The following is a 25266-nucleotide window of genomic DNA, read 5'->3' on the forward strand; positions in this document are numbered from 1 at the left end:
TGCTAAGAATAACGTAAGTATAGACGGTGTCATAATGCTTAAACTTCTGTATGATTACCAATGAATGCACTTATAGGGGCAGGCTGTATATTATTGCCACTAATTTTTCCTCCTATTATATTCGTATTGCAGACCCTTAATACCGCGACTTTTACATTTTGCAAGACATTCATTTGGATATGATATTAAGATGAACTCCAGAACTAAGAACTGAAGTACTTTGCCTTTATTTTTTTTCGTATAATAGTATTGCATGCATAAATATTTGTCACTTTAAATAGTGGCAGCACTAAAACATATCTCCAAAGTCCAGAACTGACGCCACAGCTTACTAGGCTGTCAAAAATTTCCAAGCGCCAAAACGACAGGGTATAAGATATAGACCTGTTTCGTTCTAGTCACCGGTAGTCCTGGTACTACTTGTAACTGACAGGGAATTGTGCTTCCATTAATACGGTCCTGGAGACAAAAGTAACGTGGTTCGCATAGTCATAGTTATGCAGGGCCCGCGAAATAGACCTGTCAACAAGAGCGAGATCCTATTAGATCCTAGTCTAGTAAGTCCTATACTTGAATGATAGTACTTTTGTGGGGGCATGAGAGTGGGAAATATTGATTTTCAGTTCTCATGTGGAATCTAGCGCTGATAGGGAATCTGCTGATTACTTGCATAACGTTTTTTGTTTGCCAATATCGTGGCTTATCGCAGTATTTCTTCCTGGAAGGTCTAAGTCTTTTCATGTTGTCAAGACTTGATAGAAGGTTAATCAAGCCTGTCAGACGACATGAGTGCGTCAGATGATGATAATGATACAGTAACAATAACAATAATAATGATTTCAGTAACAATAGTAGTAGTAGTAATAATAATAATAATATAATGATAATAATAATTGAGGGTATTTAAAATGCCTTTTAGCATTCAGTCTGAGTGTTCAAAGGCGTGAAATATCATAGCTTGGCTGTGATAATCAAGACATGCAATTTTGATGGAAGGGAGAATTTTAACTAGGTGTGAGGCTTTTTGCAAAAATAATCTTTGGGCTGTCTCTATAAAACATAATCCTTGAGGCTTGTACAACGGCAAATTATGGTGCACATATTTCTCAACTTGCATCCTGCCGCTGTGTAGTGTTCACGAATAATCTAAGTTTGACCATTTAATTTTCCGACCCTGCAACATGCCTGTCGAATTCAATACAAGAGGAATTTCGATTACAATATGAATAATCATTCTTCATTACTCGGTTTAAAGAATTTCCTTTCAACGATAAGAGATGTACAAGCTGCAATTTTTTCAAGTTTGTGTAATTCTGAATGAATGAGTAACAACAACGGGTTAAATTTTGAAAGTGTATCGTGGTGTCGCATCTCATGTTTCGTACCAAAAGCCACCGTAGACCCTATGTAGTAAAACCTTATCCTTTCACGAATAATTTATCTACGGGAGTCGTAACAAAGGTTAAAACCAAATAATTGAGATACAATAGTTGAAGCACGATTTCGTCATCGCAGTTTTGTGTCATCGTCTCTTATTTTCGTGAATGCGTGTCAATATTCACGCTAGTGTGTTATTCTTTCTCACATTGGGCATCGAAAGTGGGGGCGCTGTGACATAGTGGATAAGACTCCCGACTCCCGATCAGAGGACCAGAGTTCGAATCCCGCCAAGTGCTTACGTCCTTGGACAAGATATTTTTACCCACCATGTCCCTCTCGATCCAGGTGTAATAATGATGGCAGGGCCCTCTGGTAGAGCAGTGGGACACTGAAGAGGCCACCCTGGGTAAATAAGACATTATTATTATTATTATTATCATTATTATCATTAAAGTAGTGTAAAAAAGACGCGAGGCATTTGCTGAAGATTCGACAGTGATATCCTGAATCCATTGCATGATGGGGCTGTTGGTTTATGGTGGGTCAGGTCCTTTGTTCAATGGGACTCTGAATATCTCGGGGGAGACTCAAGTGCCCTCAACGTCGGAAAAGCCAATACCCTTCTTCTCTTCCATCCTGCGAGTAGACCCTGTAATAATGATGAAGAAGATGGTGATGAAGATGATGAAAATGATACTGGTAATAATGATAATGATAGTCATCGTCATAATCATGATAACAGTAAATATTCTCTCGTACAGCGCATTTCCAATAATACTGATCAATGTAGGCTCCTACTATTTAGTGTTACAATCGTTGCAATGACGAGGTGAAACAAATAATATGTAGGAACTTTTTTGAGATTATTTTTGTAGAAAAAGTTTTCTTATAAGAGATCAGCTCGAGCATGCACTTATGTTTTGAACAATGTCTTTTCTAAATTGTTAGTAATATTCTCTGTCAAACATTAAACAAAATGGAAGGATGAAGAAAGCCATGAACCATGAACGCGCTTGTCCTACGATCCATTCAAGGATATTAAAGACAGTACGATCAATGCTATATGTACGCGCTATATGGGAACTTATTAGTGATTAAAGGGCTCTATATTCGTTATATAAATTAACTTACATTCCACTTGGCCGCCTTGCCCTTGTTTTCGATTCGGCTCTCATTAACTGATAAAGTTTCTCGAAGTTACCATAGCAACTCAGCTTCAGGGTCTTCAGAAAAGATGTCTTCTTGATAACCTTGATGAAAGCCTGAATCGTCTCGTCAGTCACACTGCCACAAGCCTCTTCAATTTCATCCGAATAATGCTCGAGGCCCTCTCCCGAAGGCCCGATCTCCACCTCGGCAAGGTTCGGCAGCTCGGGGAGTACCGTCGTTAACACTCTGATCATGATCTCGGAGCCGTAGAAGTTGCTGAGAGAAAGCCTCGTTAATTTGGTAAGCTTTGACAACTCGTTTCCCAGGCCTTCTAGACTCTTCCTGTGGTCAACCAGGTAGAGTGGATCCTGATACATGATGCACGAGAGTTGGAGCGAAGTCAAATTCGGATATCTTCGGCACCACGAAGGCACGTCGATGTACTTCGGGTCGATTTCGGTCCCTACCAGCTCTTCCAGGACTTCTGAATGCAGCAAGTTCGAGACGAAGTCACTCGAGGAGAACACAGAGAAGACTTTCAACCGACGAAGATTTGGCGAGATGACGTCATCAGACAGTCTTCGCGCAGCGTCCCGTGACAGACTGAATTCCTTCGGCATTTTGAACTCAAATTCGGGAACCGAGAGGAAGTAACCCCTCTGGAGACATGCAGTGACGTATGCCATGTCCGATCGGTTTTCCAACTTGAAGCAGACTCGTTGCAACTGCAAAGGAGACTCCGATGAGGTTATGCTTGACATAATGAAGTACCTCAATGTGACGTCTGCAAGAAGATTGCCCTTGAACGCAGACACTTGTAGGGATCGGAGAATAAACTGGAGCTCCCTGTTAAGGACGTCTCCCCGATGACACTCGAAATTGCATTTCAGAACGATCTCTTGGCACAAGGTCAGAGCACTGCCATCTTCGGTCTTCCAGCATAGATCACCGAGGTGCTTGAGGATCATCCTGGCAGCCTCCGGGCTCTCTCCGCAAGCGAACATCAGGACATACTGCAAAGCCTCTGCCTCCCGAACCGATCTGATTGATGCGAGGGAGCTCTCAAACTTGGACACATCCGATGACTGTAGATCTGCCAAGTACATACCTGCACATTTCTCTTGCATCAAGGTGTGGAAGAATCGCCAAGATCTGTCCTGTTTACTCTCCGGAAGTGGAGACGTGTCCCCTGAATTGCTGTCAATGGGAGGGGATCCGACCAGGAGTCCAGCACGGGTTGCACTCTCGGCTTCATCCTCGACATAAGAAAGTTCATTTGTTTTGAAAAAGAACCTCCTATCAGTGGCATGAATCAGCCCTTCCAGTGCGCACCTCCCAAGTGCTCGTAGGATCCCCTTGGTAGCTTGGCTGGTCTCGCCATCTATCTCAGCATATTCCTCGTTTTTAAGATCCTGAAACGCCAACGCGGTGTAGGTCAGGAGAAGGTCGGAGAGAGTGTTCACACGATGGAGCCTAACTTCTTGACTCCAAAGAAAGCAGGTGAGGCCCAAGAACATTGGACGAGAACAGAAGCAGGACAGAATGTCGTCCTGTTTCAAGTACTCCTGGAGTTCGCTCTTGCGCGTCGGGTTCAGCTCGAAAAACAGCTGCATGTATGCGTTCCTCTGATCATCGTTCAAATCCTGTATCTCGATGGATGTTACGCTCCAATCCAGGATAACTTCTTCGGATGGTCTTCCCCTGCTCGTTACAGCCACGTGACACTGGCTCTGCTCGCGGATTCGTTGCAGCAGGCGGACGTCATCACCGGAACTATGAGACAAATCGGAGCCGTCAAGGAGTAGAACTGCTCTCTCAGGGTAGAGTTTAAGGAAGTCATCTATCATGTCTGCTGTAGTCAGAGTATCCTTCTGAAGGAGGAACTTGGTTGCACCCTGACCAACACTGTCGCAAGTTCTCATTTCTTGCAGATCCAGCATAAGCACGAGTGCCGCGTGGGACAGACTGGACTCGCTGTTGCTCAAGGCCCAATCCTGGGCCAGCTGTTTGAGTAAGCTAGTTTTCCCGCTTCCCGCGTCCCCGTGCAAGACGATCATGGATTTTTGTTTCCGACCCTTCTTGAGCCTTATGATGCCATGTCTGTTAAGCAGCTTCGTCTCTTCGCCGCTCTCGTCTAGTTTCACCAACTCCACCTCGATGAACTTCGCTCGGTCTCCAGACAAGCTTTCGCTGCTCCCCGGAATTGCACAAGGTTCGAAATCAGAGCTGAGATACCTCTCCTTTAGGTGTTCCTTCCATCTGTTGAGATTTTCTTCAAGGGATGAGATTCGGCTGGACAGCTTGTCTAGGAGAAAGAAAATAAGGATCAAGCGTTATTCTTGTTATCAATTTAGGCAGATTGTATAAAAACAGAACGCACATCTGAGTTGGTGAAATACATCGATTGCAAGATTACTGTTATCAAATGAATATTATGCCTTCAATACTAGTATATCTTTAAAGTAATATGTATTAAAAAGGAGCCGCAACTATGTATAGGATATAGACATTAGCTTTTTTAATGCAATTTCTAGTTTTCTAATTTCTTTTTTTTCTTTATGATAACAAGAACTTGAAGACTCTCAGCATTGCAGTATAAGGTGACCTACCGTCGATTGTCAGTTTATATTTTTATATAACCATGTTTATTATTAGCGAACAAGAAAAGAATCGATTCAAATCAACGAGTCTTGCATAATGCAAGTGATACGACATCAGAGTATCCATGACCTTGAATACACTGTATCAGATTACGGCAAGACAATTCGTTCAAGAATTTCATAGTGATTGCCATCTTTTTTTGAAGATTTGCTGAAAATGTCGATTTCTGTCAAGTACTCATTTAGCATAACCGTGCAAAATAGCGGATATACCAAAGAAATGACACTCAATGCTTATCTAAACGATCATCAATAATTTTTGCGTACACTAGAGCAGTATGCTAGTACCTTTCGTGGACTAGTAACGCTTAGACTGGATAGCACCTTGCCGTTGTTTGGTTGGTTGGTTTATTTTACATGACCACTAATCGAGCACATAAATGCTTATGGACAAACTACCCGCGCGGCTACTTTAAGTCCCGAATGAATGACCGACAATGCAGATAAGTGCTTTGCCTAAATGCATGACTACTGCAGCCAGGGGACTTGAACCAGGGACCTCATGACTGCCAGTCAGCCTGTCCTAACCACTGAGCCACAATGGATCTCTGTCTTACTTTTCATGATTGCAGTGTACAGGTCATCTCGTCCTACGTCTGACATCACACTGGCGAGCACTTGTCTTTGCCGGCTCGGGTTGTCGATTTGCTGCTTCCACTGCTGGAGAATCCCATAGGCACACTGCGTGACATCCCCAGCATGGGTCGCAGCGAGTTTCTGTATGTGAGACTGCGTCACGCCCAGGCGTTTTCCAAGCATGCGCCACTCAGAAGAAGACCGGATATCGCCTGCCAGCATGTGCAGCTCGGCGTCTGTGACCTCGGTCATGGAATGCTGACCCGATGTTCGGTTCTCCTTCGTCGTCTTCTGCGTCACTGAAGGTTGACTGCCGGTCTTCGGAACCTTTCGGAATTTCTTCACTTTGGCGTAAATCGGAAAAGGTTTGGAAGCCTTTTCCTCATCGGAAGACGATAGGTCAATGGACACAGTTTTCCTTGCCGTGCTCGCATCCTTTGCGTCGTGCGACGGAAGTGCGTCAACCTCTCGAGACGATGCTTGTGACGTTTCTTCATCCTGACCTGGAAGAGGCTGGGTGAGATGGAGGGCGCCCTCTCTTGACTTCGTGTCCTCAATCTTAACCGTCTTTCTTGGCGTCGATGAGTTGGTTTCACCCTTGCCTCGGCCGACGTCCCAAGAAATGCCCATAGCTGCTATAGACTGGTAGGGTGGATCTTCCATGATGTTGGGCTGTTGTTGAACTGTAGACGGGGTGGTTGCCTCTGGCCCTGTACTTGCCTGCAGTCTACGTTCTTCTTCTTCATCCGCATCTTCGTCACTGATTGAGAATAGAAGAATAGTAAAATATGACGTGGAGTAAGTGCTTTTTGATTTGATTGTCATTTTAACAAACGTTTATTAAATCCTAAGCATGTAATTAGCTCTATTATTCTATTATGAGGAAGTGTAAATCCTTGTCTGGGTATGTGGTATGGGCATGCAGTGACGATGGACGATGTATTACAATTGTTGCTAGTAGGATTTGACAGTTATCGTAGACCACGTGCCTATCACATTTTTCAAGGGTGACGGACATCATTTTGTTCCTGTGACATTTGCTCTGGTCCAATTTTCTCCCAAGACTTATAGGGTCAGGGTTAGGGTTGTGATAAAGGGTTTTAGGTTTAGTTTGATGTGAGGGTTAGGATTAGGGTTAGGCTTGTGGGTAGAATATAATGTCTGGCTTCGCGTGCAGGTATTTCATGGGAGTAATTGTCGCAGAATATGTCATGGAACCTTCCAAAAACAGCTTAAATACACACACTAGTCGTAGCGTCCCTTAATTTGTGCCTTATTTTATCTATTTTTTTATCCTGCATACGTCAAATTTAGTGAGAAATAAGTGAAGGAAGAATTAATGAAATATCTATTCCGGTTAAACTAAAAGAATTCTTAATAAGCATAAGCAGAACAATCACACTTAGGACTCTAAAGAATATCTGCCAGTTTATGTTGTTTTCAGAACAGTTAAAAGACCAAATTTTGTTCGTATTAAACAAGACAATGATTAGTAATTCTAGGGTTTTCGAAGGCTGTTTCTCAACACCACCTTGTTCTCTCTCTCTTCCAGCGTATCTTTATTACCATCAAACCACTGTCGTTTTTGACATTTGAAGCCACCATACAACTTCCGATTGCCCCGTGAAGAAGGCCAGGCAGTATTCCAGACCTACCTATCGGTTAATGATTCGTTTGTCTCAACACCCGATTCTGTTCTTTCTAGAGTTCGATACGGATCCGGGTTATCATCGTTGTCTGTAGTGATTGTGACGTCACCATCACGTGGTATGTTTACAGATGTCAGCAGATTTGGTTCAGAGTGGTAAACTTTTCCTGGAAGAAAAATGTCAGACATGATTATTTGTGACACAGTCAAACCTCTCGAATGCAGTCCTATGCAGGTTAGATATTAGATTTTCTATCAAAAGAACAAAAGGGTCTGTATACATGTATTGATTTTTATAAAACACTGCCTATAGAAGCTAGCTTCGTCCTTCATATACATGTGATCTAATTTCATCGACAGTTATTCAGCTTTTATCGTCGATCTTTTGAATGACAATGCAGGAGATCATTACGCAAGCAATCAGCGTCCTCGTGAATCCCTGACCGGTTGCCCTTTAATAATCAGACTTACGTTTGATTTTGCCGTATAAGTCTTCCCTCCCGACAGTGGACAGAGCCAGCGCAAGATGCGACCTGGGATTGGCCAATTCTGAGCAGTTATGTTTCCATAGGAGGAGCATCTCCGTGGCGCAGCTCTGTGTGTCGCCATGGTGATTCTCTTTCAGCGCCGCCATCTTGGTCTGGGGCACTCCAAGATGGCCGCCAAGCCGAGTCCACTCGGAAGCGCGGAGTTCCTCGGCCAGCTTTTTGATTTCCTCCTCGCTGACCTCTGACCTATCTCTCCTCAGCGAGACGGGAGCGAAGGTGGCGTCCTTCACTGCAAATTGTCATTTAAATCATAAAAGTGTGCAGTATGTCCCTCCAAAATTACAATCGGATTTTAACATTGATGACTTTCAATGTGATCAAACTGTCTGAATACTATTTCAGAGTCTTAAATCTAAATATAACATCTTAGCTACATTCCGCAGAAAACCTCATTCAATTTGGTTAAGTGGTCACAGAGAAATGTGGATCGTTGTACAGCATGCCACGGGTCTGATTCTTCCGAGTTTACCAATTGAATGCTCTTGGAACTGCATAATATTTTATGTGAACACAATGGACAGAACTTGGAGGGAAGGGATTCCTGACATGCTCTTCAAAAATCCCCATCTCTCTTTGACCACTGAAGCAAGTCGGATGGGGTTTTCTGTAAGATGTGGGTAATAAGTTACAGTTTCATGTCCTGAAATTGTATTTGGATTGATTCTCTATATTTAAAGTTATCATTGTGGAGAATCCCATTGTAATTTTTGGAGGACATACGGTATATTAAAAAGTAGTTTGTCATTAATAATTTCCGTTTAGCTTTGTTGGCATAAAACCTTACAAAACATCTATCGTGTATTCGCGCAAGAGCTATCGTGTGGATTGCAATGTTGAAACAGAGTGAGGTTATGGCCTGCATGTGAGACTTTTCCTTCTTTTTGTGTTGTCAAATACCAATCTTCCTCAGAAGAGTAGTCTCTTTACTTTGGGGACTGGCATACACAAAGAGGAGCATGTGTAGTATGAATTCAAGCTTAGAACAAATGTTAACATTATCATCTTATCTTTCATCTGCAATCTACTTCCTCCCTCTTATTCGTTGCTCCTTTCTATTTTTACATCTCTTTATAAGAAGTGTTCAAAATATTTTTTTTTTCACTGTTTTTAAAATGTCATCGTATAATCGCTCTACTCCGTCGTTATGAAAGGAATGTCGGAATTGCAATAATGGTAATATTAAGTAACGATTGATCGTACGTAAGTATTGCTTTTATCTCCTGAAACGATAAGTGTAACCATGCAACTGCAATCTCCCCCCCCCCCGCTAAGAAAAGAAGTAAGTGTGTGTGTGTGTGTGTGTGTGTGTGTGTTTGCGTGTGAGAGAGACAGTGGGGGGTGGGGGTGGGGAGGAAAAGATGTGTACATTTTTATGTACAATTGGGATCACAATTATATGATGAGTTCAGGACAAAAGTATACATACACCTAGAAGCAAAGTGTGGGGCGCCAAACTTACACATGGCATGCCGGTCTTCCCTCTCCAGCGAAAAGTAACCTGTGCCCATTACGCCTTCTTGTTCGATGCGCGCAATATACGAGCGCCCTCTGCTCGATGCGCGCAGTACGTCGTATTGGGCCTTCGACCGCTGCCGCTGTGAGCGGGGTTCCGCGATTGCCACGGGATTAAAGCGAACACCGCTCCTCTCCGGGACTCCTTCGACCTCTCCGCCCATCAGTCCGCCGTTTTCTTCCAGCATCAAAGAGAGGTAGTCCTGGCTGGCCCGTCGTGGTTGGTAGCGGCTGGACAACACATTTCTCATCTGAGCGTTCTCCGCCTCTTGTTGTTGCAGCTGTCTGCTGTGCTGCGCGAGTTGCTGGTGTTGTGGATGTTGCTTCTTGCTTCGGTGGAACCTCGACCTGTTACCACGGCCACCTCGGCCGCCACCACCACCACGACTACCACCACCACCAGCAGCAGGTGTGGCGCCATGACCGCCGAACTGGTACTGCCTTGAAGTGTGGCGTTTGGAGACACCCTGCCCCATGGTGAAGGTACAGTCCCAGCTGGGTACCCAGGATCACATGGAAAATCTGAGCATACAGATGAAAACAAGGCTTAAAGTCTCAAAATAATCGTAAAATCATAAAATCATGAATTACCAATGATTTAATGTGATACCCACTGTATAAAAACTGCAGAATTTGAATCAGCGTTGATGTATAAATAATCATAGTTTTGTGTTTGTGCGTATGTGTGTTTACATACAAAACGCATCATGCACTTCAACACCCTCATGAGGAAGTTGTTGTTTGTATTCTTTAATTGGAACGAGTCATTTCTCACCTGCTAACTACTTTTGAGCTTGCGTGTTGTAACCTTTCCATTAAAAAAAAAAACATGCTTAGTGCAAACCAATAAGAAGTGTATAGGGTTTCAGTATTACCCCCCCCAAAGAAAAACAAAAAGCGAAAACCGCACACTTTATATTGTACACGTATATGAAAGTGACCTCATGAAGTATAGGAGTCTCCTTATCCAGCGACGACCGCATCGAAACTTTGAAGATTCATTACTTCTGAATCGATTGCCTGATTTTATATTGCTGCTTTTACTCATTATAACGTTTTACAATTGTGCTTTGGTGTTCTTTAACAATAACCTTTGACCCCGTCGGCGCCGTAGGCATCCACTTTGCGCACACTGTCAACGTGAAGCTGATCACAATCAGTTCGACAGCATATTCGCTGGAAGGCATTATAGTATGCGCAGTACAAAAGCCTAACGGTTGATTGATTTTCTATGCCATTTTAACGGGGGTGGCTCAAAAGTATGAATGCAGATAGAATACCCCACATCAAACAATTTTGTGTGCTTACAATATTCTCTCATCTGAAAGCTTATTGTATTTGAATTTTTTTTCATCACGTTTTAGGTCGGAATGTCATGGGTGTAGAAAGAGAGGGGGAGATAAACAGAGAGAGAGAGAGAGATAATATAGAAATATAGAGAGAGAGATAAAAAGAAAGATAGAAATAGAAAGAGAGAGAGGGATACACAGATAGATGATAGATGGATAGAGCGAGAGAGAGAGAGAGAGAGATGGAGGGAGAGAGAGAGATAGACAGACAGATAGATAGATAGAGCAAGAGAGAGAGAGAGAGAGAGAGATGGAAAGAGATGTGAAGAACATGAAATCTCTATTACAGGCAATATTTTGTGTTTATGCCCTCCGAATAGTTGCCCCCAATCTCTTTCTTATCTTTTTTCTCTGCCTATAAGCCATTTAGCAATGTATTGCAAAGTGTGTATGCCACCACCTGAGGAGGTAGAAATGTGATTGTGTACATGATTGACAATACCATGAATACAGAATCACATTAATGATCGAAATTTCTTGCAGACTTTTTTCATTTCTGACTTGAGGGATACCTCTGACATGTTTGCATCTGTTATCTGTTTATGGCATTTTTACCTTTGACATTTTCACCTCAGTCACAATTTTATCTCAGACATTTTTATCTCTGACACTTTTGTAACTCTGACTAGTTTGTCCATATGATATTTTCATCTCTGACATCGACTCAGACTTATCATCAATAGATCTAACATATTTGCATCTGACATTTGATCTGTTACTCCCAATATTTCTAACGTGATGTTTTAACATCTGACATTCATTTTATTTGTATCGTGACACTTTTCTTTGTGACATTTTTACCTTTGACATTTAAATGATTCTGACCTTTTTACCTCTAACAACAGTCTAAACTTGATACCACTAATACTGTACCTGTGATTTTTATTTTTTTCTACCTATGCTATACCAAATGCCCTTACTGCCATGCTTATAATACTATAATATACCATGGCGACAGTGTGTGGAAAAACCCCTCCCACAATGTCCCAAAACTTCAACCACAAACTGAAAGCCACGCAAGAATGATTTTTCATTTGGAATCGTCTTGTTTACCACACTTTTCAAGGAAGACTGCGCTGTTGGAAAAATCATTGGAGCAACAAAAATTATTAGATCAAAAAGTTACCTTTCCTTTTCCTGTCATTTTAATGAATATAATGGTTTGTGCAGACAGAATGCAGACGTTTTAGCCATGAAAACGGGCATGTAGTGTGCCCAAATTTTCTGCAACGATCTGTTCAAGAGCCCGAGTAAATGACGTAATTTATGCAAATCGAAAGCAGACCTTTACAAGAAGGGTTGTTTTTAACAGTCAGAAAAAAATGCCCGAGACTTACCCGACATAGCACCAACTATACAATGATGCAAACTGGATTCCAAGCATTTAAGTGCATGACGTTTATCCTGACGGATATCTTGCTACTGCATGTACTGGGTCCTTAGATTTAAAATGGTCTAGAGATTTAATACATTTTTAATGCGGATTTTAACTGTTCCTATTTATACTAAACACATTCCCATACTTCGAACTCAGTTTACATACATCATCTGAACTACCAATGAAGGGGAAAGACCCGTAAAGGCTTTCCAGCAGTCTGGGAACTCCCTTGTCGTGAAGTTGGCCTCTAGAAAAAAATGTTGTCTTTTGTGGCTCAAAGTCTTTCAATAATGATGATGAAACTTGTCCCATATATCTTGGTTAAAGATTGCAACTTCTTTTCTGGTGCTTTTTTTTTTGTATGTTGTTGTCTATTGCAGTCATAACTGAGGGCGGGGGCTTTGGCATCAGTATTCTTAAGAATTAAAGACCTGAATATAAGAACGACCCAAGTCCAATTTTTGGCCGCCAAATTTAGTTTCTCATTGGAAATTGTAGCTTATGCACGGACTCATCTTGTGTATAAATGACAAATCCTAATTACCCCCTGGAAGTGCCTGAAATGAATAAGTAAAATCTTATATGAATGTAAGAATGATGGACTTGGGTCATTCTTACATTCATATTATAGCGCCCTCTCTAATCCTTCTCTCATCTCTACAGCAGAATATCATGATTCAAAGAACGACCCAAGTCCATATGATTCAAATAACGACCCAAGTCCATCACACAAAATGGCCTCTCCACAATTAATGTAAATATTGATTGTCATAATAATGTATGTACTAATTTGTGCATACAATGTTGCCTTCCCATCACAGTTAAATAGAATATTATTGGACAAATAAAAAAGATATGAAGTTTTTTAAAGTTTACTCGAAATGGTCTTCGATGGACTTGGGTCGTTCTTATATTCAGATACTCAATTATCTGATTTACGTATTCACATAGCAATGCACATGACTCATTGAACATCTTCTCTTCTTATTTTGGAAGCTTCCCCTCCCCCTCCCGTTATATGACTGACATACAGTATTCTTTACCCTTGTGGATGCCAGCATTTCGAGACTAAAATAAAGTAAAATAAAACAAAATAAAATAATTGAAATATATATATATATATATATATATATATATATATATATACACTCAGCAAAAAAAGTAAGTTGCCCCCTAGCATTTGTGGATATATCTCAAAAAGTATTCAACCGATTTTGATAATTCAAACGGAAATGGATAAAGAATTTTATTACTCATAACATGAGTGGCAAATCATTGCCACCAGATATCATTATTGGTGTGAAAAAACGCATTTTATGTCAAAATGCATGGAAACAAAAGTTGTACTTTAGTGATTTGCAATGACTTTTACACAAATAATCAAACAATCACTCATGATTCTGAACATTTAAGCATGGGTTATTGCATATTTCTCTATCTCTTTCTTTTCATGAGCATATAGTGAAGTATTTGATAATTGATATGTCCACCACCCGCAATGACCAGCCGCCATCTCCTCCTCAAACTGTTAACTAAAGTTTGTACTTGGCGCTGCTCAATGTTGGTCCATGCTCTCTGCAAGATGCGCTGAAATTCTTGCAGTGAAGTGTCATCTTTCAACTTCTTGCTCGCTTTCCACTTAATGATATCCCAAAGATTCTCTACTGGATTACAGTCAGGGGATCTTGCAGGCCACTCCATACGTTCGATGTCATTTCCCTCAGCAAACTGATCTACAACTTAAAATGCAAAATGCCTACAGGCACATTAATGTGATCAACCTGAATTGGAATTACAAATCACATGGTTTCTACCAATATTTTCATATTGAGAAGGCCTATTGTTCAAAAAGTATGCATAACATCTGTTTAATAGGGAAGCACATTGTACCTGAAGAAATTCCTGAGAATTACACAATTTAAAAAGATCATTTGATAACTTACATAGGAAATGTATACAATATGCTCTCTATGGCCTAAAGTGCAACTTTTTCCCATGCATTTTGACATAAAATGCAATTTTTTACACCAATAATGATATCTGGTGGCAATGATATGCCATTCATGTTATGAGTGATGAAATTCCCTATCCATTCCCGTTCGAATTATGAACATCCGTAAAATACTTTTTGAGATATATCCAAAAATGTTAGGGGGGAACTTACTTTTTTTGCTGAGTGTATATGTATATGTAGAATATCCATGTTGATAACAACACGTGGACTATATATATATATATATATATATATATATATATATATATTACACAGTTTTCATTCATTTTAAATCCTCAATCTGGAGGATCATTTCTTTGTACGTGTTTATTTCATTTCCGTCTAAAACATGACAAGAAGAATATGAAAAAAAGCAAATAACCGCAGACAAGACTGAACATTCCACATTCTATCCTGTGCCCACGTACAGGACAAGACAAAACTTCCAGCCAGACTAAACGGAAATACATTGCTAGAGCAACTCTTCAATGACAATCATAGAATACTGGGTATTGACGTCAATCACCATCACAGGAATTAAAGGACAAGTTCACCTTCATAGAAATGTGGGTTGAGTGAATGCAGCAATATTAGTAGAACACATCAGTGAGAGTTTGAGCAAAATCGGACAATCCGTTCAAAAGTTATGAATTTTTGAAGTTTCTGCTCAGTCACTGCTGGATGAAAAGACTACTATAGCTTGTGATGTCACATGAGTACAACGATATAAGGAAAGAATAAGGAAAATTCAACATATTTCCATTTTTCTCGCATAACAAAATAACACTTGACTTCTCTCTTTCAGAAGGCAGGGGGAATAATATCACCCTTAACATACGTCAGTAGCAAGTCGAAGAAATGTGCACTTTACTCAAAAAGTAAAGTATTGTGAAATTCTCTTTTTATTTTCCTTATATAGTTGTACGCATGTGACATCATACACTGTAGTAGTCTTCTCTTCCAGCAGTGACTGTGCAGATACTTAAAGTATTCGTAACTTTTGAACAGATTGTCCAATTTTCCTCAAACTTTCACTGATGTGTTCTACTAATATTGCTGCATTCTCTCAATCCTTATGTATATGAGGGTGTACTTGTCCTTTAAGGGAACAAAATGCACTTGCTAGCCTGATTCACAAGGCCTTTTCATTCTGAAGATGTACAGAAAGTTTGCAGACGGCCAACTTCGCTTAAAGGGATGGTATTGGTTGATGTGGGGATTCAGCCTTTGAACTTTTGCGAGATACTTAAAAAACTCTTTATGAAATGTTAAAGAGTACACAAACTAAGAGAAATTCAAAGTTAATTTGATGAAAACCAGTTTTGAAATGGCTGAGATACCCCAAAACAAAGTAGAACCAAGCGATTTAATGAACGGTGGATCCCACATTTTATTAGGATTGCTTTGTTTTGGACATCACAGCCATTTGAAAACCTATTTTCATCAAATAAGCTTTGAATTCCTCTTATCTTTCATATTTTCATAAGAGCATTCTCATGATAATAATAATAAAAAAATCATCATAAAAAAAACGATTTCTTTGTTTTTTACACAAAGCAACTTGTGTAGTTGATCATTAAAAACAAAACAAAAAAAAACCCAAAACAAAACTCGATACCGAAATATTGGGACTTTAAGCCAAGAACAAAGTCAAAAACTATATCAATCCTCTGGAGAAAGTGAAGCAAAGTTAAACCTCAAATTTGCCAAAATTGAAATATATTTAACCTTTCGCACTAAAATAGCTATGAAATTCCATGGATATCTAGGGCAGATGTGTAGTTGCAAGTGGCAACGAAAGACGTAGCCTAAATCCCAATTCAGACTTAGGCCTAGATCTATACCGCACTAGGACCGGATGACATACGACATGTGCTCAACATTATGGACACACCCTGCTAACATTAGTTCAACGGAGCCAGACGATCGCCTAACCGTCTCCTGGTCTAGAGAGTGCAGTGCACAAAATTGGTAACACTGGCATGTCTAAGGGTTTATTATCCAAACTGTGCTTTCAGAATAGATACATATATCATGATTTTGGAACGTGTAATCAGAAGTGTGCTATACGGAGGCAGTCTTTCGCATTCTAATCTTGGTTTAGTGCAGCAGTAGGCCTATTTTGTATCACTTCTACAATATACGGAAATTGTGTAGAAGTGGCTTTCGCTGATTCGTGCATGCATGTCAAACGTTAAGTTGTATGGATTACCAGACAACTGATAAAAGATTTTCCCCTCTGATAAAGGTTAATTACCACAACACTCCGTCTCTAAACTTACCTTGGTTCTTCTTATTCGACCTACAGGTCTATGGAATCACTGCTTGGTCGTCTGTTGGAAAAGTATCACAGTCATATAAGGACACACACATTATACACAATCAGTCTCCAGATCACAACACGCACTGTCACGTACAAAATCAGCTAGCTCCCTCAAAACACACACCTGTCTATAACAAAGAAAAGCAGAAGCACAATGTGAACAGAACGCATTCCTATGAAACTATAGCTTTTCATTGAAATTCATATCTTCAGTCAAGCGCGGCGTTTGGGACCTTGGCTTTTTCTCTCTCCCTCTCTCTCCTTCTCTCCCTATTTTTTCCCCTGTAATTGGTGTCTGTCATTCGCAGACAGCTTAAACTTGAATTCATATTGCTTAGGTAGAAAAAAAAAAACCCGCACACGTCACAATGGGTTACCTTTTCATTTGGTTGAATGATTAGCAATAGAGAATATTGTACGCTTGCGAACCGTGTTCAGACTTTGATTAACTCCTAGACTTTATGTCAGTCGTTTGCAACCCAAATGAATTAATGTCGACATTAGTCTACTTAGCGCATTGTTGAAAGAGAACATCCGCAGGCTGTACATTTAGTCGATTTTCGATGAAGCACAGTCGTATTAGACTAAGTTTGAGAATTGTAGGTATGGAGTTCACGAGGTTTTACATGTTTTAGAGAAGAAGAAATAAACGACGCAATCACGTAGGCAGCCGCTACTAGTCATTTCGATAATAAACAAAATTGTATTCATATACATATTTAGTAATGACACATTGTAGAGGTATTCCCCTTGCCTCTTGTTGTTCTTGAACATAAGTTATGTGGATCGTTGACGTAATCACCTATGAAGAGTTTCATTCCAAAATTGGCTGAGCGCCATTTTTAAAACATTTTTAAGGTAAGTCCATCATCAGATATAAGTGCAAAATAAAACCTTTCTAGGGAAACCTCACTTGTAACATAACAAGGAATATACCAGAAGTTATGATTAAAAATATCCTGTATTTTTTGCTTATTATTTTCTGTGTTTTTTAGCAGCTTTAATCACAAATATCTCAACTTAACAAGGATAGAATTAACTCGATCTGCGATAAAACTCTTCGTATCAAGCTGGAGTTGCTCTAAACAGACAGACAGACAAAGAGAGAGAGAGAGAGAGAGAGAGAGAGAGAGAAATCTTTTATTCTGTAATTTTGATGTAGGAACCATATCGGGAAAAATAAGTGAAATTAACATGTCTTTTTTGCTTTCTGTCCAAAATTGCATTGATGAATTTTCACCTACCCTCTTTGTTGGACTTATGGTAAAACTTAATTTACATGTCCACTGAAAATGACGCACTAGCTGCAATGACTAACGGCTTTATTACTCGTCTGCTAAGGGCTGGCAATGAGGATTAAAGGACGTATGTCATACAAAATCCGTGTTGACCTGTATTGATTTATAATGCCCTCATCATCACTTATAATTATGTGGCTAAATGAATATCAAAATGTGTGCTATATGTTTTAATACATTTTTTTTTCTGCGATTTTCTTCGGACTGCTTGGATAAGCCAACAACAAAACCCCTCCAAACAAAGATTCAATCAGTGACATCATTTGTCAATTACTGCTAAAGTAATATATGGGATGCACCTTTCCTTAGTTTGAGCAAAGCTTGCATGTTTCTATGCTACTAATCTGATTAACAAAAGACATCGCGTAGAAACATGCACGCGTTAGTTGTGTAATACTGTATACGTGAAATGAGTATAGATAAACGTTGAATCAATGCATTCAAAACACCTCGTAATCTTCAGTAGTTTCCTTCCGCAGGTCCATTTCCGTCTTTGCGATAAAGAGATCGGCGACGTACTTACCCGTCACTAATGACGACGACGACGACGATGATAATTGTTTTGTTTGTTTTTTATTGTTTTTATTGTTCCATATTCCACATTTCAACAAATATATAAAACATAAACATCATAATACCAAAGCCTGGATGAATTGTCAAGTACAGCTTATAAGACAATAAAACATGTGAAATATGAGGAATCTACATAGAAGCATTGCTTGTAGGGTGTAGATTCCCAGATGCTGATACTACTATTACTACTACTACTACTACTAATAATAATAATGATAATGACAATAATGATCATAATGATAATAATAATGATAACGATGATGATGATGATGATGAGAATAATAATGATAATAATAATAATAATAATAATAATAATAATAATAATAATAATAATAATAATGATAATAAAACAGTAATAACAACAACAAATACGGTGCTTCTTTAGGCGCTTTAAGGATAAACTTTAGCCAAAAAGGGTAAACACTATTCAGTTCAATTCAGTTCAGTATTAAAATCTACCTCGGGGCTTCCCCATCCATTTTGACAGATGATCGAGTCATGATTAACTGCCGGGAGCAGTCCCAGCAATACACTCTGGTGTATACGATTCTAGAACTATTGGTGTTAACGTGTATTAGAGACTATAGTCCAAAAAAGGATCAGACGCCTGGTAGTCTTACTATCATTGAATGCTATCAAACTTTTGTTTTGTGATTTCAAAAGTGTATTTGTCATATACCCTGTGAAAAAGCACGATGTTCTTCGATCTGATCAATAAAATCCAGAAATACAAAAAAAATACACTCTGGTAGGTTGTCGTCTATAAACATTTGAATAATTGAGATAGGAATTCCCCGATCCTTTTTTCTTTCTTGTAACTTTTGTAAGGCACGTAATAGTGTTTTCATGAAAAATATGCGAGAGATTGAAAATGTTTATACTTCGTTTCATTTTCCGTCTAAGACACCAGAGCAAGAATTGGTAAGATTCAATCAATAACAGTAGACAAGACTGAACAGCCCTGCCGTCCTCTACCTACAGGACAAGACAAATCGTCTGTCAGGACAAAAGCAAAATACATTGCAGCAAACCATAATAATCCTCCTCCTATTAATACAGAGGGTAGACGCGAATCATGAAAATAATAATAAAAAAGGAGATGCATTTTTTTTTGTGTATCTCGATCAGGCCAAAGAATAGAAAATGGCGCCCTCACTAATGCGAGAAAAATAATGTAATATCCTGCCTCCCCTAAAAAAAGAAAAAAGAAAAAAAAGAAAAGAAACAGCTCAAAAACGAAATAGACAAGAACAAAAATAAACACAACTGTATCACTGAACTGAAAGAAAACTAAATAAGAATCCTGTGTCACAAGGTCTTCACCATCATTCAATACCGCCCTCTTGTGTTCCTGGTATGTCACATGTCAGTGGGCACAGTTAATAAAGGAGATAAAACACAGAACAGAACAAAACAAAAACAGCCCATTTTCGTGAATGGAATCGGTGCAGAAGGTATAGTCCCCAGAGTACTTAGGGCGGACGTCCACTTGGGCGCGGACAAGCTCCGGAAGGGTTGCGGAAGCAAATTTTGTTATTTCGGCATCCTGTCCGCGACAGACGCAGAATAACTTTGTGAATCGGCTTGTCCTGGGACATTCCTAGGACTGTCCGCGGACTGACTGCGGACATTCCTAGGAATCACTCCGGAAGAGCGCGAAATACCTCGGAATATGCTAATCGTAGCCGGGCAGCGCGGAAACATCTAGAATCACACCAGGAATGAACGCGGACAATCAGGATACCTTCCGGACAACACAAGTTAGGCATGCGGACAAACTGCGGACAATACCAGGAAAATGGAAAGGTATGAATTTGGCGCTGACTTTGACTTTTCCTCATTTGACTGCTAGCCGTCATTGATGCTCCTTGTTGTGCTTCCGCAGTAGCGGCTGATATTATATTGATATGATTTGTCAATATTATTTGATAAATGTGACCACTAAAAGTCGAAGAATAGGATTGTCTGCATGTTGGCTGACGACTCATTTTTTTTTGTCTCATCTGGGAGAACATTTTTTTTTTCTCTGCCTACAGTCACATGGATGATATTCGCAAACTTTTTGAACCATATATATATATATATATATATATATATATATAATATACATAAAAATGTAAATGTATATACATATATATATGTATTATATAATCATGTTGATAAGGTAGTCCACGTGTGGGCAAGATAAAAAGATAAGTAACAAAACTGCAACAAAGTTCATGCTGTATTCACCAACGATTTATTTCTTCACAAGAAATAAACCGTTGGTGAATACAGCATGAACTTTGTTGCAGTTTGTTACTTATATATCTATATATATATATATATATATATATATATATATATATATATATCATTAATTCCCCTTTTTTAAGACCTGTGCTTTATCCATCGCGAAGTATATACATGTTTTGTCTGATACTTCTGTAGAGCATGCTAAAATGATCCTAATCATTAAATGTTTTTCTTTCTCTCATTTTTACCCTTGTCCATCTCTAACCCTCTCTTATTTTGATCACTTTTGAACATTTTCAAGTCTGAGAATTTTTTTTTATGCTTAGAGCTTACTAGCCTATTGTCAATGAAGTGTAAACATGGGGAAATATTTCTAACCTACTTTAATTTACTTTTTTTTTGGGGGGGGGGTTTAGCTGGGCTGTCAAATTGGACAATCGAGTTTATTTGCAACTAAAACAAAAAGACAAGAAAAAAATATTAGGTAATAACAACTACGAAAATCATTCAGGTAAAGAATATTTCTGAAATGATTTGTGATGTTTAATGTGTACTTAAATATATACACTCAGCAAAAAACAAAACAAAAGAAAGACAGAAATTTAACACTTTTTCGAGTCCATGATTTATTGCTTTTCTCTCATTTCACTTGAATTTTGAAGTGACAGAAAATTCTTCATTTTCCTCCATCATCTTTAGCTTTCATTGTTATTTTGGACTTCAAAGATATTACATTGTCATGAGACCACTGCATGTATATCTTTGCAATTGAATTCATGCTTTTTATTGTGATGAATTTGTCTTTTGTTCTAATATGTTGCATCATTAGAAAGCATTTACGCATGAATAACAACTTGTTCATGTTTATATAATACATTAACATTTAGCCAAAAATTCTATGCTTTTTTTCTGAGTGTACTTCCACCTACTTTTGTGATTTTTCAGCTGGGCTGTCACATGGGACAACCTAGTTTGTTTGCAAATAAAATACGAAAACAACATAAAGGAAAATGTACTATAGTAAGTAATAGGAACCAGGAAAGTCACTCAGATGAAAAATAATTTCTGAAAAGATCAAATCAAAACAAAGTTATTAGGAAGTTAGGGGGCTGATTTCACTTTTTCTGATTGCTTTTGGCACAGTCTCTACTACCTTCTTCTTTGCCTTCTTGGACCGGAAATTCCTTAGATTTACCTGTTCTTCATCACTAGACGAAAGGTGTGCCTGTGATGGGTATATTTGCATGGGGCCTCGCCTCCCTTCTTGCTCATATTGCGTTTCATTGGCATGACGCTCGCGGAAAGTGTCGACATTTTCGTGTTTGGATCACAAAATTTCCGCATCGGTTCCGGACACTTGCATATATAGATCCGCATCGGCTTCGCGCTGTCCTAAAACATTCCTGGTGTCTTCCACTTTCATTCGGGAAGCTTCCCCACACCGCGGGATTCTTTCCGGAGCGTGTGCGGAAGGAGCGGAAGGGTTCCGGACAAGCGGGACATCCTCAGGACATCGTCAGGACAAGTCGCCGAAGGTGTCAGGAAGTTCATTTCCGCGTCCAAATTTTGGTCTCGATCAAAATTTGGACGCGGAAATTTTTCTCTCTCCCGAAGGTACGGAAACGCCCGGACATGTTTAGGACAGTGAGCGGACACGTTCAGGAACGTGCGGACAGGTTCCCGAAGGAGTGCGGAATACCAAATTTGCATTCCGGGGCTTGTCCGCGTCTTGTCCGCGCCCTAGTGGACGCCTGGTCTTACGGAATAGACGCAGCTGCGGTAATTGTTTTATAAAACCCCTGCTTCATAACAACAACAACAATAATAATAATAATAATAATAACAACAACAACAGCAGCAGCAACAACAACAACAACAACAACAACAGATCAAAGGCGAACACAAACACACACACAACCGACAAAACAAGCAAACACATCTCTTCCCGAAAGCGGGGACCATTACTTTTTATGTACAGATGTGGTTATTTAAAGATGTTGTTTATTACTTTCTTGGAAATCACATTAACGAAAACACACACACAAAAAATGCTAAAATAACAACTCTGCCAAAGCTCAAAGCATGGCTCTCAGGCCAAAAATCCACCAACACAGTTCTTTATCTTACTTCAATTTTCAAATATTTTTCACTATATACGTATTAAGAGAAGACCCATAATCTTTCATAAAATGAAATGAAAATATGATTTTTTTTTTCTGGCGAATTCATTTCCTTCGAAGATAAAACGTCACTTTTTGAGGAAAAATAGGATTTGCGCACGATACACTTCAGTCAAAGCGCTAACATGAACGAAGAAGCATACTAAAACAGCGGCGCCGCGGCGACATGGGAAAAGCCTACAGAACCATGAAGGTGGGAAACTTGTAAAGCCACCGAGTTGTAAAACTCAATGAGACGCCAATATACAGTGCGCCCTCTATAATAAATGATGATAATCAGTGGGGCGTTTCATGAAGGAACTTGTCGGATAAAATGTCCGACAAGTCAATTATATCCGACAAGTTCAGAGAAATCAGCCAATCAGACTAAAGAATTTCTCAAAACTTGTCGGATATAATTGACTTGTCAGATATTTTATCCGACAAGTTCCTTCATGAAACGCCCCCTGAGCCCATTTCATATTCTGAAAGAAACCTCTGTCTATGTGCTGTAAGTATGAAAGTAGGCCTACAGTAAAGCAAAGAGATTGACAAAGAACACATTGGAAGAACGCAGATGAGACAGTAATGTCTATAGAGAAGAAACGAAGGGTGAAAGAAGGAAAGTAAGAGTATATTTTTAGCATTTCCTTGAAAGAAATGACTGTCTTTGAAAGTTTGATATCATCGGGAGAACATCTTTAGTGTACTGCTGTCACCATTGTTTAGTGCCCGTAATACGACGTCTCCTTCGCCAGTGGTCACGAAATCAGTCTTCAAACATGTTCTAATCATTATCATGACTTAAAGGGATCGTACAGTTTTGGTTGAGACCTAATAATATTTCAGGTTTCTAACCTTTTTTTTTTGGTTAGATAATGAGAAACCTCTTATGAAATATGAAAGAGCATGTAATTCTATGAGGAATTCAACCTTTATTTGATGAAAACTGGTTTTGAAATGGCTGAGATATCCAAAACAGAGCGATTTAGTGTAGGACCCATATACGATTACTTTGTTTTACTTTGTTTTTGGATGTTTCAGTCGTTCCAAATCCGATTTTCATCAAATAAACTTTGAATTCCTCTTAAAATGCTATGCTCTGTACTATTTCATAAGTGTTTTCTTGGTATCTCGCAAAAAGTTAAAAGCCCAATTCTCATCTCCACCAATACTGTACCATCCCTTTAATGTGATCACGCCAACCTTTTCCTGTAGGCTGCTTGGTTGGATGCTGCTGAGTAACTCATTCTTGGCTACATTTGATTTATTGATTTAATTTCTGAATTTCTTTTTCATACATAATAATATGTAATACAATGTCAATTGAACGAACTAGAGTACAATATCATTTGAATCTAACAGTTGAAACAGATAAATAATGGATTCAAATATTGGAAAATATTCCATTAAAATGCAAAATGAAAACTAGCAGGCGTTATTCTATGCATATGGAAACATAATAGAGTCCCATGTACCTGCCGTTCAAAAGACAAATTAAGCAACTCTATGTAACTATGTATAGATATAACAAATGCAGGAGACCATCATCATAAGCAATTGCTTGACGGGGGTAATGGTCTCAGAAATGATTGTCTCGAAAATACGACATACTAAGAAGATATAGCTACTCAAGTCACGACTTACTGATTGGAGATAAAGAGAGAGGGGAAAAATAAAGAAAACAAAAGAAAAAAGGAAAAGAAAAGGGATGCCAGCAGGTGTGCATTGTGCAAAATGTGAAGTCTTTGTGTGAAAAGGAGTTGTGGGTATGTGACAATGCATGCTATGTGTCTTTCATACGTTCATGCAGTGGTTGTTGTGTACGTTCATGCCCTTATTATAACCAAGATGTTGAATAATCTCCTTCGCCATTTTTTTTTTTTGTGTGTGTCCAATACTGAGTATTCTCCCCTAATTCAAAGCCTGCATGTTTTACACCTCTTTCTTTCTTTTCTTTTTTTTTGATGGTAGGTGTTAGAGAGTGGCAAGTTCCGTGTTACATTGCATGTATTATGTTCGTGCGCTCCACTAACACTAAGCCGATGTTGTCTGGCATCCCACCCATTCTTCATGTATCTGTTCTCCATCGGCACAGACCAAAATATTTTTCGTTCAGCCAAAGAGGTTTACAAACAAGTCAATGCTTGCAGCAAACAATGTATAATGTGTCCACCTTTTAACCCCGGCAGAGTGTGTTATGACGAGAGCTAAAGTGAATGTATGCAGGGGAACGCGTTGCACATGAAAGCTAAATCATCTTACTGTAAAATTTACCCCCTCCCCCCCCCCCCCCGAAAAAAAGGGATTTTTTTAATGATATCATTCGCGCGGTATCTGAATTTGTATTCAGTTGGGTAACATGAAAACAAAGTACAGAGTACTGAATCCATTTCCATCTGAAATCTCTTGCGCAAATACCATCATTACATTAAATGCAAGCTTTGATCTGCACAATTTTTGGTTTCATTTTTATTGCTTTGAA

At 39.3% G+C, this 25266-nt stretch overlaps 1 protein-coding gene across 1 annotated transcript; it reads right to left on the reverse strand.

The window, feature by feature from the left end:
- Window positions 1-2507: 2507 nt before the first annotated feature.
- Window positions 2508-9949, reverse strand: LOC139712202 (uncharacterized). The gene is made up of 5 exons (XM_071624041.1): window positions 9421-9949; window positions 7885-8190; window positions 7421-7580; window positions 5747-6525; window positions 2508-4834 (listed from the first exon to the last, which is right to left on the reverse strand). Exons 1-5 carry the CDS (start codon window positions 9947-9949, stop codon window positions 2508-2510), a joined length of 4101 nt encoding a protein of 1366 aa, XP_071480142.1.
- Window positions 9950-25266: the final 15317 nt, after the last annotated feature.

The sequence above is a fragment of the Diadema antillarum genome, unplaced genomic scaffold (genome assembly GCF_040938485.1).
Source record: "Diadema antillarum isolate AM-2024a unplaced genomic scaffold, OU_Dant_1.0 seq00001773_RagTag, whole genome shotgun sequence".
NCBI lineage: Eukaryota > Metazoa > Echinodermata > Echinoidea > Diadematoida > Diadematidae > Diadema > Diadema antillarum.